The sequence below is a fragment of the Lissotriton vulgaris genome, chromosome 8 (assembly GCF_964263255.1).
Source record: "Lissotriton vulgaris chromosome 8, aLisVul1.2, whole genome shotgun sequence".
NCBI lineage: Eukaryota > Metazoa > Chordata > Amphibia > Caudata > Salamandridae > Lissotriton > Lissotriton vulgaris.
This window is the reverse complement of record NC_141696.1, coordinates 480,851,441-480,871,288: the sequence shown is the minus strand read 5'-3', so window position 1 is coordinate 480,871,288 and position 19,848 is coordinate 480,851,441. Positions and strand designations below refer to the sequence as shown.

At 46.1% G+C, this 19,848-nt stretch overlaps 1 protein-coding gene across 1 annotated transcript in view; it reads left to right on the top strand.

Annotated features, from left to right (window-relative positions):
* The window catches only part of CCDC138 (coiled-coil domain containing 138), a 278,286-nt gene that overhangs the window by 222,673 nt on the left and 35,765 nt on the right, over positions 1 to 19,848 (top strand). Inside the window, exon 13 of the mRNA XM_086934286.1 lies at positions 587 to 763. Coding sequence (XP_086790412.1) covers positions 587 to 763 — 177 coding nt within the window. The remainder of the gene's footprint in view (positions 1 to 586; positions 764 to 19,848) is intronic.

Genomic DNA, 19,848 nt, shown 5'->3' with positions numbered 1-19,848 from the left:
TAAACCCACCCCCACCCCTCTCACAACCCACCCAGTGTCTGTGGAAAAGAATCATCTCCTTCATTGCTGTTGCTGGTCAGACAGCTTTTCGAGAGCCACCACCTCCAGAGAGCCGCCCCTAGAAATATATGTAAAAGGAAAGTACTTAAAAAGGAAAAAAGAATAACAAATAGAAAAAGAAACACCCCCGCAAAGACACATAGAAGTAACTGTAGAGAAGTTTAAGTCAGACATTGCCAAACCTCAGGAGAATTTTCATGTATGAAAAAAGACATGGATATTGGTATTTGCAATGCTTGTGTTTTTCCGTCTCTGTTGTACTTGGAAATTAGGACGGAACGAGCATCGTGAGTGCAGGTGCAGTTTATATGAAGTAAATAGGCCACTTTCAGCAGTGATATCTGTGTAGCTCTACAGTCCACGCATGCTGCTCTGACACCTAGTGCTCATCTCATGATATTTAAAATTTTCATTCAGTCGTCCGGATAATTTGAGTATCCATTGGAAGAAACGTTACTGAATGCAAGTCACTTTTAAATCGGAAATTATTCTATCACACTTCTCCCTTTTGACTTTTTCACTTTAGCTGATTACCTCGCACAAGCCTTTGATTCACTTTGCATGGATTTGAACGCCGATGAAGGAAAGAGCCTGTTTTTGGAGTATGCATCTGTGGGAATCATTACAAATCATCTTCGGCCTTCTAACAAAGGGTTGCTGTCTAGTGCTCTTGATGTTTTACTGCAGATGACTTCAGAATCAAGTGAGTGTGTCATACAAAACAGCTACTTTCAAAAGGTTACTTATATTGATCTTAAAAAGCCTCAAAAACACTTGTTATTTAAGAGAACAATTTGAATGGCATGCAATCAGTGCAAATGTTAGGATTTGGTAGACTTTGCACGTTCCTAAGCTATATACCAAACTGAGCTAGTTCAGCCGCTGTGAGTAGCCCTGTTCTTGTACACTACTACACACAGATGTCACAATTGAAGCTTTTTATCCATCTAGTGTGTCAAGGTGTTTGTTAGGGTTATTGTGGCAAACTTTCTCTCTGGTTCTGTGAAACACTACCTTTATTAAATATACATGACCTTGAGATTGACTGCTGAAGGGGTAGAAGTGTGCTTCTTGGTAAAGAGATTTTGTAGTATTTCTTTTAAAATCCACAAAATTGTTGGTTGATATGGAGCTTGCCTCTTAGAGGTGGATTACAAGTGCCCGGTAATCCCAATAGGGCTGGTTGTTAACTGCAGTTAGCAGCCCCATTGGCATTACAAGATGTCAATCTGCCAATCTTGTGTAGTTTAAGCTTAAGTACCGGGGAGTACTACGGAGTAACTAGAATTGGGGTTAGAATGACCAATTCCCCTGGTAATTCCTTTTTACTAAGGGACCCATCAGGATTCCACATGTAATCTCTTTTTAATTCAAATCGTTTTTATTGAAAATAAAAAAAAGACAAACAGTACAGTACAACAAAAGAAATAAAGGTGATGGCAGTGAACATATTGCATATCCCAATAAAGCAAAAACTTGACGATAATAATATTAGCATTATACAGGGATGATAATAAGTAAAATAAAACTAATATGACGACACAATAAAAGAAGTAATAACGACAGTGGTAAGATAGTGATAATGATTACATTAATGATTGGAAAGTGCTCTAATGCTACATGAGACTACATCGGAGATCCAGGTCATATAGTTCTAAGTAACAGTACACCAATACACACAGTGTGGTAAAGCAAGGTATCATTTGAGTTACAAGGAGTAAGAAACATCCTAGGGATAACAGGACATGCAATTTTATGGGGGGTCGTAACATGTATACTAGGAGTTGCGGGAGCTCCACAATTTCCTGTGCTATTTGCGCCATGGGGCAGTATGGAGAGACTCGTTATCCGCACCTCTCAAAGAGAACAACCAATACTGCCATGTTTTAAAGCCAACTTCACTAGCACATTTCCATTTGTTTAGAATGACTTTACATGCCTGAGTAAGCATGAGATCCATAAGATGCCGATCCTGGATGTTTACAAGATGAGGGTCTATAGCACCCAATAGAATGTAGGAGAAATCTCTTGGAGGTCGATAGTGAAAGGTTCTGCGTATGTAGTTATAGATCTTGTCCCAATATGCTTGTAAAGTAGGGCAGTAAAAGAGCATGTGTGCCAAATCACCCACATTAGATTTACAGTTCCAGCAAGCGGGCCTATCGTTGAGTTTAAGCTTAATTTTTTTTTCGGGTGTCCAGTATGCTCTGTTTATTAACATTATTTTGGCTTGTGAGAGTATAGGCAAGATTTTGTTTGAGAAAGGGGTCAGGTGAATCTTCCCCCAATCAAATGGGATCAGAGAGGAATTTGTCTCATTTTCCCATGCCGTTTCACACTTTCTATGCGATTTTTGTGAGTTAGGAGAGAGGAGTTTATATAGTTTGGAGACAGTGTGTCCAGCCTTTACGAGTTGATCAAGCTTCCCAGCAATGGAAGGGCCGTGAGGCTTGATAGATCGTGAGGAGAGGAGTGATTTGAGTTTTAGAAATTTATAAAAATCCAGCGGTTTAAGCCCGTGTTTTGACTGTAAATCAGAGAAGGATAGATCTTTGACTAGGTTTATCCCGTTGTTCGCTCTCTTAAAAAAACCAACACTGGACCCCGCCAGGCCAGATAGCTACAGACCTATCTCCCTTCTACCTTACCTTGCTAAGGTAGCGGAAGTCCATGTGAATTCCATTCTGACCACCTACTTGGAATCTAACGGAATTTTGGATGAGTCCCAAAATGGTTTCCGTGCCAAACACAGCACAGAATCTGCCTTATTGGCCGTTACGAGACATCTAAGGGAGGTGCAGGACCAGGGCGAGACCTCGTTTCTGATTCTGCTGGACTTGAGTGCGGCCTTTGACACGGTCTCCCACAGGATCTTGCTTGAGCGACTGTGGGAGATCGGAGTCAGAGGGAGTGCCTTGGACTGGTTCGTGTCTTTTCTATCTGACTGTTCCTTCCAGGTGCATGCTCCACCGTGCTCGTCCAGCAGGCACTCTCTGGAGTGTGGGGTCCCGCATGGCTCTGCGCTCAACCCCACATTGTTTAATGTGTATGTCCGCTCCCTGGCTATGCTGGCTCGAGATCGTGAGATTAGGCTAATATCGTACGCAGACGATACACAGCTTATTTTCACCTTCCCCAAAAACACCGAGTTGGATCAAAACAAATTCCAAGAAGACATTCTGGCCATATCAAATTGGCTGTCCCAGAACTGTCTTCAGCGAAATTCCTCCAAAACGGAGGTACTTGTAATAGGCAATGAAACTCAGAGATGGGACAGTCATTGGTGGCCCTCCTTATTAGGACCTCCACCCATTCCGAAGGAGGTAGTCAAAAACCTAGGGGTGATGTTGGACAACTCACTTTCTCTGGAGGCACATGCCAAAAAAGTGGCAGGCACTTGTTATGGTCGCCTACGCTCCCTTAAACCCATTCTGGGCTTCTTTGAGCCTCTCACTCGCCAGGTTATAGTCCAGGCTCTAGTCTTATCCCATCTAGACTATTGTAATGCTCTTATGCTTGGCTCTAACCTTACAGTGATAAATAGGGTACAAAGAGCTCAGAATGCTGCCGCCCGTATTCTGTTTGCATTGCCAAAAACTTGTCATACCTCGCCGATTCTTAGACGCCTGCACTGGCTGCCAATTAAACAGTGCATCCAATTCAAAATTCTGTGCATAACCAATAGAATTTTGTATGGCTCCGGTCCACAAATTCTGCAGGGACTTTGTGTGCTCTACGCCCCCACGCGCGCCCGCCGCTCGGCGGATCTATCTCTTGCCAGCACAATTAAGATCCGGAGGAGTAGAGCTGGTGGCCGCTCCTTCAGGTACCTGGCCCCGAAACTATGGAATTCGATCCCCCTAAAGGCTTGGGCTACCACTAACCACATGCTCTTCCGGAAACAGATCAAAACCTGGTTGGTCTCTTCCATTTAACTCACTCCCATCGGCCTCGCTGTTACATCCTCTGACATTTCCACAAGCGCTGGGACGCCCCGTTGCTGGGGTAGCCATGCTCTATACAAATAAAATTAACATAACATAACAGACCAGTGGTCCCAATAGAGAGACCTGCCATCAACTTTTAGACTCTGGTTCTACCATAAGGAGGCCGAGTTGGATTTGTTAATTTTGGTCTTGGCTTTGGTTACCCGTTCTTAACTCAGCAAGGCTCTTTTGGTATTGAGCAGAATGTATCTGGAATGAGGGAAAGCAGAAACATCAGCCGTTAGGATGGTTGGGAGAGGCACGTTATTGCAGATCGTTCTTTCTATATCCAGCCATGCAGGGATATAGTCCGCTTGTGGGAGAAGCTAATTAGACCCCTGTTTACATAAGTATGCAGTCTGGTAGTTTCTAAAGTTCGGGAGGCCTATACCACCTTTTTCCTTGGGTAGCTGAAGTTTATTTAATGAGATTCTAGGTTTCTTACCCTGCCACTGAAATGTACTGAAAAGGTTATAAACCCTTTTCAGAAAGTCATTCGATAATAACATTGGTAGCATGCAAACAGGTAATGAACCAGTGGTGTTCTCATAATTTTCAAAGTTTCCCCCCTGCCCCACCATGACAAAAATTTCTGGGACCATCCGTCCAACAAGGTGGATATTTTTTTATAAAGGGAATTTTCATTAGCTTTTAAGGTGCTGATTAGGTCTTTTCTCAAATTCCAGTCCTAGATACTTGAAGCATTTACATTGCCAAAGTAAGCCTGAGTCACCCATAATGTCTTTGTTACCAATGTTGTTTAAGAGGTTCACTTCCGTTTTATCCTTGTTTAATTTATAACCAGACACACTGGAAAAGTCCGCTATTGAGGACAATAGGGCTGGTAAAGCAGCCTCAGCGTTTTCAGATATCACCAGGACATCGTCAGCGTAGGCTGTAATTTTAACCGTGCATTCCCTAAAGCATATCCCTTTAATACTATCATTATGCCTAAGGTGGTAGAGGAAGGGCTCAATAGCGAGCAGGAATAGCGACGGGGAAAGGGGACAGCCTTGTCTCGTGCCTTGCTCTAAGCTGAATGAGGATGAGAGGTATCCACTCGCTCTAACTGTAGCTGTTGGGTTGGAATAGAGTGCCATCACCATACAAATGAAAGTCTCTCCTAATTTGAATTTATGTAGCGCTGCTTCCAAGTAAGACCAGTCCACCTTATTAAAGGCCTTTTCGGCGTCTAGGGTTATTGCAACTGTTGGGGAGTCGATAGATTTAGCCTTCTCTAGTATATGTGCTAGGATGCGCGTATTATAGCTGGAGAGTCTATTTTAAAAAAATCCTACTTGGGAAGGGTGGATACGTTTAGGCAAGAATTTCTGGATACGTTTCGCAAGGATCCTTGCGTAGATTTTACAATCTAAGTTAATTCGCGATATTGGCCTGTAACTTTTTGGAGAAGACGGGTCCTTACCCTTCTTGGGAATCACAGCTATATTAGCCTCAGCTGGGGTGCTGCGTACTTGGCCGGTATTGTCAAATTCATGGTATAGGTCGAGTAGAGAATAAGTGAGAAGTTGGGTGAAGCATTTGTAAAATTTTGCATTAAACCCGTATGGGCTGGGGGCTTTCCCTGATTTAAGTGTTTTAATTACGCATTCAATTTCCGGGGCAGAGATCGAACTATTAGGTTCTGTTTGGTCTTGAGCCGATCGCGAGGGGAGTGAACAATTTATTTAGATAGTGTTCTATTTTAGAGTTGTCGAGATCTTTGTTCTTGCTGTATAAGCTATTGTAAAATTCCTTAAAGACATCTGCGATCTCAACGGGATTAGAATGAGATACACCAGACTGGTCGGTTAAGCTCTTAATCGTTGATTGCTGTAACTTAAATTTTAGATAAGAGGCAAGGCTCTTACCTGCTTTATTAGATTCACATAGTCTGAAATTCTTTTGAGTTTTCAACCATATCCCTACTCCAACACTGACTATCTTACTGTATTCATATTTTTTATTCCCTAATTCATTCAAGACAAGGGGGTCTCTGGTTAACATGTATCTTTTTTCTAGTGTAGTTATCTCTTGTTCCAAGCGTGCAAGGTTACTGTTTGCGTCTCTGTTCATAGCCGCTCTTATTTTTATGATTTCACCTCTGATGGTGTACTCTGTTAGCTCCATCTCCCTGGAGTTATAGATGACCCTCGTATCAGTAAATTCTGTTGGTCTAAAAAAAATGGCTGCCATTGAAACACTCCTAACTAAGCCTTTATAATCTGATAGTTTTAAGTTAAAGATTTGCCTTTTCAATTGACAAGGCCTATCAGAAAATAGAAACTTCAGGTTTGACTAGAGGGTGCCTTTAGCCGCTAGACTATGCCTGCGCTATAGTTTTTCCTCTGAATGTTTAACTTTGAGCTTCCATAAGCCTAACATTACAGAATCGCACACTGGATATATATTATGCTTGCACAAAAGCTGTATGGGTAATAGAAAAATTTACCTGATTGATGAATATATTGATCTATGCAAATACCTTCTATGGATGAAATTTGTTGGTGCAATGTATAACAGAATGTGCATGGCATGTTCACTTTAGGCATTACAACAGACGAGAACCAGAACTTGGAGCTTAATCACCAGGTCTGGCGTTTTGTCAGAAGTCACTCTAACTCTTGGACCGCCATGAAAAGGCTGTCGGAAAGAGACACTGTAATCCCGACGGCGACAACAACACTATTCAAGGGGTATGATTCGGACCACCGCCTTGACAGGATCGGTGTCGGTGATCTAACACCTCTCCTGCCCCCGATAATGCAGCGGTCAGACCACAGGGCTGTCTTTCGGTGGGATGTGGCAGTCCCACCGACATTGTAATGAGGTCATAAGAGTGGTTCTTTGTGTTATGAGGATCATTTAGAATTATTGGTGTTATAGAATTTGCATCTCAGGAGTCCAAGAGTAATTTTCTCTAACAGAAAAATGTTCTTTTGTTGTGCACAAAATACTTTTGTCATCAACCAAAATTTTATTTTTTTACTTTTTACTCTATCCATCATTCTACCCCAGAGTGCCAGACTTTTCTTGTGTCTCCAATATGACCTTTACTAATCTACTATTGCTTCCTGTCCATCACATGGTTTCCCGATGTTTGTGTTTTTTGCCTACAAGCATTTCATTAGACCCAAAAAGTTTTTTTTTTTAACAAAATGGCCCATTTCACTGTATTATTGTTTATTTCTCAACAAAATGTCCTTTATTTGACCTTTAAATAGTCATTGTGCCTTTTTCTTACAACATTTGCTCCTGAAGTTTGCAAGCTTCCTTTACTTGTCCTACCATAATCACAAAAAATGACTGCTTAAACAAGGACACAGGCATGCACATGCTTTTTTGCCTCCCAGGTCTGTCGAAGTTTAGTATCGTTTACTGGTTTTATGTTAATGCTAGCCTTGTACATTTTGGAAATTCGTCAGGCCCCATCCGGATTCTCTATCACTAGTGAAAGTGGGGGGTAGGATTCCAGCTCTAGTGGGAATGTGGGAATTGTGGCCCGAAGAGCTGAACGGACTCGGGTCATAATGAAGTGAATCATGAAACTGCAATCTGTCAACCTGGCGTCCTCGTCTAATAAGAAAACATGTCCCTCCAGGAAAAGGTCCCCTATTTTACTAATGTCAAGAGTAGAAAGCGTACGCTGTACTAAGACCTCGCCTGTGAGTGGAAGCCATCGAGCGTTGGGTAGGGGAAGAGAGGAGGAATATAGGTGTGCAGCGCCGGTGATCTTCCTCAATTATCCCCAGGCCCAGGAGGTGTTAGAAACTGTCTGTATGTCGCATCTATCGCGAGGATACCTCCAGGGAGTACTGCGGACAGTTTATCCGGAAGCCCCATGTCTGCTTCTGGTCTTAGAAACGGAATGCATGCATCTGGGTGATACCAGGCGTGTGCATATCGACATTGTGCCATTAAATAATATAGTTGGAAGTCGAGGACACTGTACCCCCGTCTGTCGTACGGTAGTGTTAGGATAGACCAGCGAATACGTGGTTGTCTCCCTCCCCACACCAATCGGACCAGGAGGGACGCGGTGTGAGGAAAAAAAATTTCCGTAACTCCAATTGGTATATTATTAAAAAGATATAAAAATTTGGGAAAGGACCACCATTTCCAGAATTGCACCTCGACCCGCTATCAACAATGGTAATTTCAGCCATTTGTCGATCTGTTCCTCCAGTTTGTGAATGGCCTGTCCGTAATTCAAACGAATGATGTGAGTGGTATCATGAAAAATGTGTATCCCCAGATATTTTACCGAGTCTTGGCACCACTTCAGGGGGTACTCACCCTCCCATGGGGTCGTGCCCGAGTTTAATGGAAAAATAGTGGACTTGTGCCAGTTTATACCAGCCCTGAGAAACTTCCAAAGCGTATGATTTCCACTATGAGGGGTGCAAGGTTAATCTGCGGTTCTCTGACATATTATTTTTCTACTTTTAACTGATGACAAGCAGCCCATCCAGCTGAGCGAGTCGGTCTCTACCTTCAACCCTGAGTTAATTCTATATTATTTTTCTGTCTCATGCTAAAAGAGGGTGACCTTTATGTTGATTTCCTGCTCATTCAAAGATTTTACAGGAGATTCCCCTTTGCAAAAAGCTCACTGATCTCAAAATCTGGACAACATTGGACTTCAGAAGGTTCCAAAGCTCTTAAAGTTAGTAATTAATGGGAAGTAGGACTAGTTCTTGCCAAGAAGTCTTTCTGCTTTGAAAAGCTTAGGAAAAGTAGGAAAAATGTAAATCCTTTTTGGCCTGGTTGAATTTGAATCAGAACATTATTTGTAAGGAAGTGTCTCATGAAGATTATTCTTATTGTTTGGTTCTCCATGGTGTGTTAAATAGCAAAATTCAGAGCATGCCAAGGTAAAACTAGGAAGTTCTTGTCTTTTCTTTTCATACTCCTGAGGGCAGATTCCACTCTAAGAGGAAAAACAATTAACTTTGATATCCCGTTCTACCAGGACATCTTCAGAATACAGGTTTTCTTCAGTCAACGTGAGTTAGGATCCTTACATCTCACAGGGTTATAAAGCAACTGATGCTAAATTTAGGGCATATACACACAAGCCTCAAGACACTGTGTGGGGCCAGTGAACAAAAAGCGTGGACATCCTTTGTCAGCTTCCCATTGTCAAGAAAATATTTTCAGTTCTATCACTGTTGATGTCTGTATCAGCACTGTTGAAGCTCCTGCCGTGTCATCTTTAGTGCTATCACCTGACTAGTAGTCATTCGCACCCCAGCTTACTGTACTTAGATTATCTTTGGGGTCATTGTTGGAAGCTGCAATGCCAGGCCTTCAAATATCAAGCAGGTCATCTCATTGATCTTAATTGAAGAAATAAATTTGATTCAGAAGTACAGGAGGAAAAAACAACATCCCCTTCCTTTATGACCTCAGGAGGATGAACATATCCAGGATATCCCCTTTACTCCAAAAAAAATGGAAGGCGGCAGGCAGGATGATGATGATGATGATAAGGAGTAGCAGCGTGATAGTAAGCAGGAAGAAGATTTTAGGAATGATCCTCTAAATAAAAATGAAGAACCTATGACATTAGTGTATGACTACACCGCTAGCCTAAAGCCTGATGACTGGATCCAGGAGGCATAAAACCACTCTGCTATTTAACTAGGAACATTCACTACCCGTTGCATCAAAGACAGACAAAAGCACATTTCTTAGGAATTCTTCATCCTCTGTGAAGAATTCTCGATGTTTCTTTTTTTTTAGTAAAAAGATTTAGTATCATTTAGAGGGCCAAGTGGTTGATTGAGACCTCTATAAAGCTTCTCCACTGCTCAGTTCGCAGCAATTGACCTTGACTCTGCCACATCCATATTCACATCAAAAGGGCCAGCAAGCTTCAGGTCATCACAGCGTCCTAGGGGAGGGGGAGTCCCAGATCAGTGGCTCATGATGGATCCAAGGGCAACATGATGTCCATGCCCATCTGAGCAGGATACATTTCCCACAAAGCCATAATGTGGGACAAAATCACTTTGAGCAAGCGGGAAATGGATGTATTGGGGTCTGACTACATGCTGGAATTCACTAAAAAACATTGCTATTCACCCCAAGGCCCTGAGGAATCAAGGGAATTACTTCAAAAGCCACACACAGAGGCTCATATGCTCCACTACAGTTTGCGATTGGATATGTACTGGCATTGGAACAAAATCTTGGTATTAAATGTAGGTAGTCTGTGTTGCAGAGGAACCAGAAGGACCTCTACCCCTTCACAGCATAGTTGAGTAAATGTCACATCTGTAATTGGTCCATGAAGTAATCTTGAATTTTAGTTCTGAAAGGGCCCTAGAGTAAAATAACAGTTTAACAACCAATCAAAACTACGTAGCAAAAGATACGTTGGGAAACAATGTCAAATATGTCAATAATGGGACTAGAGAAATAGTACATTAAGATGCACATAATGTCCACTCAGGAAAAGCCATTTGGCCTGTTTCTTGAAATAGGCAGTGGAGGGATTGGTTCTCATCTCCGTAGGAAGAGCGTTCCAAATTCTAGGTGCAATCCCGGAGAAAGCACATTTGTACATAGTTTTCTTTTTGAATATAGGAGGTTTCAAGAGTAGTGTGGATGTACTTCTTAAGTTCCGACCGGATCCAGAAAGAAAAGCTTGTTCGCCAGATAGGCGGAGTGTTGAAATGCAGGGCTTTGTGTGTGAGGCAAGCTATTTTGAAACGGATCCTGGCTTCAATAGACAACCAGTTGAGCTGCAAAAGGTCAGGTGTGATGCGATTGTGTTTTTTGGAGCCTGTGATGAGCCTGGCCGATGCATTGAGCGTGGCTCTGAGAGGGGCCAAGCTCGCTTTAGGAAGTCCTGCAAGGGTCACCAGGCCATATTCCAGTCAAGATATTACCAGGGATTGTACTGCAGGCTGTAAGTCTTCTGGCGGAAGGAAAGGCTTGAGTTTCTTGATTATGTTAAGATGAAAGTTGGCACCCCTAATGGTGGTGCTGATGTGAGTTTGCATGTTAAGGTATTTGTCCAAGGTAATTCCCAATGATTTAGCGGAAACTACCACGTGAGGGGTGCAGTTCAAGGCTGTGAGTTGTTTTAGCCATTCGCGGATCGGTGCAAAGTGGTTGTGTGGGGCAATCAGCAGAAATTCAGTTTTGAGGGTATTCAACAAAAGATGGTTCTGGGCTAACCATTGTTGAGTTTGCGTGAGAGCCTCATTTAAGGTTTTAATGTCCTCCAGAGAAGAAATCTTCAGGTACAGTTGCGTGTGGTCCGCGTACATGTGATAATAAATTTGAGAATTGCTCGGAATGACGGTGAGAGGCTCCATATAGAGGTTAAAGAGCGTGGGCGAGAGTGCAGACCCTTGCGGAACTCCAATCCTGACCGCAGTACTAGATGCGAGGGACTGGTTGAGTTTAATTCTTTGAGTGCGGTTATATAAGAAAGAGGCAGACCACTTTAGGACCGGCCCCGAGATACCCATCCTAAGTTGAAGAAGATTAATCAAGTTTTCATGTTTGATGGTATCGAATGCAGAAGACCGGTACAGAAGGATCAGAAGACAGGGGACATTTTGATCTAGGGATTTTAAAGCGTCATCCACTATGTGAGTAAGAGCAGTTTCGGTACTATGCCCTGCTCTGAAACCGGATTGATAAAGGTCAAGTAGTTGAAATTTCTCTATATGGTTGCATAGCTGCTTGTGGACGCCTTTATCGAGGAGTTTGGCTAGTGTCATGATGTTTGTGATCAGTCGGAAATTGTTAGTTCGGATCAGATAGATCCGAGTTGGGCTTCTTAGGGATGGGAGTTACTTGGCCAATTTTGAGACAATCAGGGATGCTCCCTTGCAGGGGCGATTCATGAATGCTCCTCGACCAAAGCGGTAGAATGGCTGAGTTGAGGTGTTTTCAAACATTTTGTCGGCAGAGGATCATTGAAGTGGTTGGCCGGTTTAAGAGTTGTCATAGCGTGAAGTAGTTCTGTGCAATCTGGCAGGATAAAGGAATTCCAAGAGGCATTATTTTTGGGAGAACAACCCAAAGGTAGTGAGAGTGCAGAGGGAACCCTGAACTCCCCTGATGACGTGGTGTAAATTAGAGGTGGCACCATGGGAGTGTTTGGTTGCAACACCAATTGAATGTTTTCGTTTTTTCAGAGAAAGGCACTGTGAAGTCCTCCCCACTAGGAATCGGAGTCAAGGAAGCCAGGTTGGGGTGGGACGTGTGGTTTGATTGCTGTTTGATGTTGGCAGAAGTGATTCTCGATCTAGGATGTGGAGGCTGGACGTCATCAAGCACATAGAGGACACTACTTCCCCATCCACCAGCTACATTGTAGCTTTGTCTGGTTCAGAGTTCTGCCCTTTTGGGTTGCAGTTAGCTCCAAGGATGTTCACACCTGGCACATATTGTGGCTCATCTTCATAGGCTGGATGCAGGGAATTTTGATGTCTTCCCCTACCTGGATGACAGAACTCACCGTGCAATCTTTGCTGAAAACAGCTGTGGCAGTTAGGGCATCAACCAATGAGTGAACCTGGCCATGCATGAGCCCTCTGTACCTCATGCCATACTGCATCATCAGAGTACTGTTGTGCATACTTAGGATACCAGTCCTGCAGGAAGAGCTTCACAACGGTGGACACAGGTGGCACAGGATTGGCTGGATAAGGTTCAGTTGATGGACATTATATAAGAAGCTGCGGGCTGGATGATCCATCATCTGTATCTGAGAGTGCCATGGCTTTCTGCCCTCCGCCTCTGGAGGTCATAGTTTTTACAGATGGTTCCCTGGAAGGTTGAGGAACTCATGTGACATCATTTTCATCCAGGGGATTGTGCTCTGAGGAGAAAACAATGTTCAGACCAACAACGTGCAGGTATTGCTGGAGCTCATATGTGCCCAGAGAGCATTAGGTAGACAAGTCGCAGGAATTACAGTGCTGAGAATGACACAGAGTACCCAGGCAATCTTCTGCATTCCGAATCAAGGCAATGCTTGCTAACCTTGTCCAGATAGGGACAAGACATCTGAATGTGGAGTGCCAATTTGAACATTTCCTGAAGGCATGACAACTTCTGTGAATAAGAAAGGATGGGGCAGATGTTCTCTGCAGGTCGGAGTCTGGTTTGTAAGAGAGGGAACAGGTGATGGATGAACTAATAAGCCAGTGAAGGACCCCAAAAGTAGACCTGATTGCTACTGGGCAAAACAGCAAACACTCTGCCTCTGCATGCAGATTTCATGAGAAACTGCATCAGTGAACAGTGGAGCCTTGGAGGTATCACTGTGGAAGGAGTCAAGTAACAGACCATCCTCATCGGGTTCCGGGGGCATAATAAATTATCCAGCATCCACAAGAGGGCGGCCATGTCGGATGTCACTCTAATTACAAAGTTGAGTGGACTGCCCACATATCTGGCCAGGTTACACACTACCTCCTAGCATGAAATCTAAAAAGAGCTTTGGACAGACACCTTTGTTGAGTAAGAATGTGCTAACCAACAAAAACAAAAATGGCCACATACTGCACTTTTTAACCTCATGCAACGGTTACTTTTTTTTTAAAATCAAAGATGTTTTTATTGAGCCAGTAAGCATGGTAAAGCATCACATTACATAGTATTCGTAATAGGGAAACCACTCGATAACGGCATGCAGGTGTGGCGTCAACACGCAGTACAATGTGGCGGAAATTATGGTTTCCAAATAAGAACAATACAATGCTCATTAGGCAAATGGAAGGCAAGAGTGGCCAACAATTTTGAACAAACAACGCCCGCATACCCCCCACCGCTCCCCCCCCTCTCTGAATCCCCCCCTCCCCCCTCCCCGTCCAGTGTGCCGTACGTGGGAGAGCCATCTGGTCTCTGGTCAGAAAAGAGCAGTCGTGATTACTCCTGAGGGTCCTGGACCCCAGTACTCGTGGCCATGAGGCGAAGCAGTCGGAGATATTTCGGACATGTTATTTCATTGAACTCCTTAGACAGGAGAGATATAAATGGCTGCCAGACCTTTTGAAATGTATCTGCAGTTTGTGTTAGGGTGGCCTGGATGCGTTCCATGCCCAGCGTGAGCCAAAGTTTATGCAGCCATCCAGTGTGTGTGGGTTTGGTTGGTGTACCCCAGAGTGATATGATATGTTGTGTGGCTGCCTGTACAGCAATGCCCATTTGGCGGCCCCTGATGGATTTCAAGGGGAAGGTAAGTGCGTTTGGGAGTCCCAAGATGGTGTATGCGGGAAATCTCGGGATTTCGGTGTCAAAGGTCGCATCTATGTCACTTAATACAGCGTCCCAGTAGCTGCGGGTTTCTCTACAGTCCCAGAGGATGTGTGTGAGAGTGCCCCATTCCCCGCACCCCCTCCAGCATAAGTCGCTCCGGGACGGATTACCCTTGTGAAGCCGGACTGGTGTGAGGTGCCAATATGTCGCTAGTTTTACGGACGTTTCTCTGCCCGCAGTGTTACGTGTAGTGTGCGATGCCCTATAGTACACCTGGCCCCATTCTTTAGGCGTAAGCGTTCTACCTAGTTCAGCTTCCCACCGTTTTTGACCCGCTGTTTTGCCTGGCGCTAAAGGAGGTGTAAGCGTCTTGTACAGATCAGATATTAGATGTCGATCATTGTTTTTGGTCAGAAGCCACTTCTCGAAGGGGGTCAACTGGCGTCCCACCAAGGTGACCTCCGCCGGGTCGGTCAGCCAACGGCGTAGTTGAAAGTACTGAAAAAGATGAGGGTCCGTGATATCATAGCCGTTTTTGATGTCTGCGAGAGTGAGAAAGCCCTGTGTATCGAAGAGGTCCCCAGCGCATTTGCATGCAGTACCCCGCCACTGTGTGAAGGCACAGGGGTCGTTGCCCGGTGGGAAGTCTGGGTTAGCTAAGAGTGGGGTGAATGGAGAGGGAAAGGTGGTCAGCCCTCTTTTGACTGCAACCGTGTCCCAGACTGTAGTGACGGTGCGCATTATGGGTGAATTGGTGAGGTAGGTCGGTCGGTGCCGTCTAGGTAAAAAGGGAATGTCCCAGAGGGATCTCTGGGCCATGGCCCTGTCCTGAAAGATGCAAACACAACAGGTGATGACGGCTGAAATGCCAGAAACCGGTCCCCGGAAGCTTGTCTCCTTCCCAGTATAAGAATTGGCTTGGTAGTTTGGTTTGCCCTGTTCCCATCATGCACTGGGACAGGAACAGACTATTTTGCATGTAGCCAGGTTCTGAGCTGGGATGGTGCAGTGAGCTAAAAAACGGTGATGGATCAAGCCCTGATCTCTTGACTGGGTAGGAGTATTCTGCATCATTCAGAAACTCTGTCCATCACCTTTTCCAAAATTGATTTTATCCACACTAAGTGTGGGAGGGTATACTCAGACGTGAGTCCCTAGCTCATTGCACCATCAGGATTCAGGCAAGCCGGGCCGACGACGGCTGAAATGCCAGAAACCGGTTCCCGGAAGCTTGTCTCCTTCCCAGTATAAGAATTGGCTTGGTAGTTTGGTTTGCCCTGTTCCCATCATGCACTGGGACAGGAACAGTCTAATTTGCATGTAGCCAGGTTCTGAGCTGGGATGGTGCAGTGAGCTAAAAAACGGTGATGGATCAAGCCCTGATCTCTTGACTGGGTAGGAGTATTCTGCATCATTCAGAAACTCTGTCCATCACCTTTTCCAAAATTGACCTGTCCTGAAAGAGCCACCTTTTCTCTGACTCGGGTCTATACCATTCCACAAGGTATCGGAGTTGTGCCGCTTGGAAGTATTGTAGTAGGTTGGGGACCCCCAAGACCCCCTCATCTATACTCCTGTGGGACAGCTGTTTATTTAGACGCGCCTGACTGCCCTCCCAGATAAAGTGGTGTAGCGCTGCCTGGAGGGCCGAGATGGTGCCGCTCGGAGGAGTTACCGGTAGGGTCTGGAAGACGTACAGGATTTTGGGCAGGGTTGACATTTTCACGGCTGCAATCCTGCCTAGGAGGGACAGGGGTTGTTTGGACCAGCGTGTTAGGTCCGCACAGATCTGAGTGGTGAGGGAGGTATAGTTAATAGCAACGGTTGATGCCGTCGAGGAGGTAAGGGTGATTCCCAGGTATGGGAGTTCTGTAACTATTTGAAGATTACAGCCATACGTGGCTGTCGGGTCGCGATGACGAGCATTTCCCCCCAGCGGTAATATTAGGGATTTCCCCCTGTTGATTTTGAAGCCTGCGACTGAGCCGAACGTGTCCAGCTCCTCTAGAAAGGCCGGAATTGAGCGGGCAGAGTGGTCAAGAGCGACTATGATGTCGTCCGCATAGAGGCTGATTGTGTGTGGCTCGCCGCCGAAGGTGACGCCTGCAATGTCTGGGTTGTCTCTGATTTTCTGCGCCAGGGGTTCGATGTAGAGGGCAAATAGAAGGGGGGACAGGGGGCAGCCCTGTCTCGTACCACGTTGGATGTCAAAGGGGTCAGAGCGCACGCCTCCCAGCCGGACTCGAGCTTGGGGATGGTGGGAGCAGCTGGCGATTCAGGAACGGAAGCGGTCGCCAAGCCCAAAGCGTAGCAACACCTGCTGTAAGTATGTCCAGTCGACGCGGTCAAACGATTTTTCCGCGTCTATGGCCACAAGCACAGCGTCGGAGCCCTGGAAGTGTGCTTTATCTATGAGATGCAGCATTCTTTTGGTGTTATCGCTGCATTGGCGATTGGGCACGAAGCCTGACTGGTCAGGCTCCAGGATGCCAGGTAGGAGTGGGCCCAGCCGGGCTGCCAGGACTCCGGTGAAGAGCTTTAGGTCAATGTTGAGCAAGGAGATCGGGCGGAATGCTGAGCAGTGTGTCGGTTTCTTGCCCGGTTTGGGCAGGACGACCACCTCGGCCGCTAGCATATTGGGGGGAATAGAGCCAGGGCCCCCAAAGGAATTAAAGAGCCGGGTAAGGACTGGAGCCACAAGGTGGCAGAATGTTTTGTAAAACCCCGCCGAGAATCCATCCGGTCCGGGGGATTTTAAGGGGCGAAGCCTAGATATAGCTGCTGTGACCTCTTCCAGGCGGATGGGAGTGTCCAGCGTGGTCGTACTGGGTTGGGAGAGCTCCGTGATCGTCGCCGAGGACAGACACGTTTCAATATTCCTACGGGATGGCACGTCAGCACCATATAGGGAGGCGTAATAGGTTCAGAACGCGTTTGCGATCTGGGGTTCCTCAGTGAGAGTGTTTCCAGAGTCGTCCGTAAGGTCAGTGATTTTTGCGTGTTGGGTCTTAGCTTTAAGGGCACTGGCCAGCAGTCTCCCTGTTCTATTGCCCCCAACATAATACGTGTGCTAAGGCGGAGTGCAGCGAATTCAGCCCTGTCTGTGTCAAGGGAAGCCAGTTGGGCTCTGGCCGTTTTCAATTGCCGCCATATCCGCGGTGCGCCCGTGCGACTGTGCACCCTTTCCAGCTCAGCAACCTGGGTCGTGAGCTCGGTTCTCTTCTCTGTCCGAATCTTAGCCTCCTGAGCAGCAATTGCGATCAATTCCCCGCGGACTACAGATTTTAAGGCCCCCCATAACGCCGTCAGCGGCACCTCCGATGTATCGTTAACAGCCAGATAATCAACAATGCATTTGTGTAAGCGTTCTCGGGTTACTGGCCGCTGTAACATGGTTTCGCGGAGACGCCATGCTCCGCGAGGGCGGGAGGGCGTTGGAGCAGTGATAGTCAGTTCTATTGCGTCGTGGTCTGAGAGCGCTGCAGGCACAATGTCAATCCCAGCCAGGTTTGAAATCAGCTCCAAAGATCCAATGAAGTGGTCTAGTCTGGCGTATGTGCGATGGACGTGAGAATAGAAGGTGTATTGCGTTGCGTTCGGGTGTGCGATTCGCCATAAATCTCCCAAAACCCTGTCTCGCAGCCACTCCACCCCTGTCCCAGTGAGGGCCCCGGTGTCCCCATAGCGGTGTCCAGATCTGTCTTTGTTGGAGTCCATGACTAGGTTGAGGTCCCCCCCGATAAGCAGAAGTGTGTTGGATGTCTGGAGAGATTCAGAGAGTGCGCCTTTCAAAAACGTTTCTTGTCCCGTGTTGGGGGCATAAACTGACCCTACTGTAAGTCTCATGCTGTCTAGCTGGAAAGTCTGTGCGAGTAGGCGGCCCTTATCCTCGCCCGCTTTGACCCCCACCCTCCTGCGGAAGTGTCTAGATACCAAAATGGCCACCCCGGCTTTCTTGGTGGGAAGGGAGGAAAAGAATTGTTGGGGGAAGGCACACGAGCACATTCTGTGCCAGTCTTTGGGCAGCAGGTGGGTCTCCTGAAGTAGACAAAGGTCGGCCCCAGAGTGTTCTAAATAAGAAATGATCGCCCTTCTTTAATGGGGTTGTTCAGGCCCTTGACGTTTAGCGTCAATAACTTCAGTTTAGGGGCAGCCAGTACCACAAGGTGTGGGTCGGACAGCGTTCAGTAGAGCGGTGCCACTCAACCCAGTAGCCGGGGAGTGGGTCGGACAAGGCAAGAGGATCCCCGCTCCCGGCATGGTGCATAGAGAGTGTGTGCGTGTACTAGGTGTAGTTGTGCACGGCTGGAGGTGCACCCCCAGGTGGAGGTGTAGCATTGAGGCGAGTATAAACAACACTGCTGCACTATAAGAATCACTGACCCCCCGGCACACTGGTTCCCACCCCGGTCCCAACCCCAACTGTCCCCCCAAAACACCCCAATCCTTCACAGTCAAAGGCCATGAAATTAAACTGTTGCAAACAACCCCCCCCCCCCCCCCCACCCCCACCCGGTACCCAAGCCCCAAAACCCAAAAGCAGATAGGAATAGTCCCAGCCCTGTTAGTCTACACAGGGCTGTGGTTAAAGGTCCTCTTGTGGGTCATGTCCCGCGGCAGTCGCTTCGGCCCCCCGCCCGAATCCCACCCCTCTCTCGGAGATGAGTGAAGCTAAGAGTGATCTCCCCGTCATTACAGAGTTCACCCAGAAGGAGAGGTTTCTTTGGCTACTTCTGCCACCGCTGTCGCTCGTTCCTGCGTGATGATGGAGGCGTCCGGTTTCAGGTGGTGTGAGGGCGACCTCCTGCGTTTCACCGTCTGCCAGTCCCCCTCAGAGGGCCTCTGGGACGAGCTGGGAGTGAGGTCGTCATCGTCGTGCTCGATACCTAGGAGTGTGCAGGTGTCCTCAAGTGAGCGTAGCTGGTGCAATTTCCCGTTCCATTTGAATATGAGTCTAAACGGGTGTCAGTTACAACAAAAGGGTAGCACGGAGTCAAAAGAAACTAAGTAAAACCCTAAAGGTGCCTCAAAGAAACAACAAACATGAACTGCTAATGTATGAAAAGAAAACAACAATGGGACCACTCAGCTCTTTAGGAGAAAATTCCCATCAGTCACCATTCGATACCGCCCTTCATCATCTGGGAGTTATCACCATCAGAGACCAAAGGTACTCTCAGTGGACTGGTCAGATGTTAAGACCTAATCCCACCTGTATCGTACTATGATGAGGGGGGAAAAGACTCAAAGAAAAGTAGTGTGGTGACTGAAAGCAGTGCTAGAACTAGTGAAGTGCAATGTGCAGGGGTGAAATGTGAAATGTAAAATTAGGTAGGGAAGTGAAAAAGGATTATTTATTAGAGAATCACTTCGCTCCTAAAAATAAAAACACGAGTGCGTATGTGGTCTAAACAAATAACCACTGATGGAAAAAAGAGGTCGACATGTTTCTGCAGACTAACAAGATCAATCTAGTATCCAGCTGCTTCTTCAGGACCAAGAACGCTACTGCTTAAAAGACATACAAAAACATATATCATAGGAAGACAACAGATATCAACTGCGATCCAGTGAT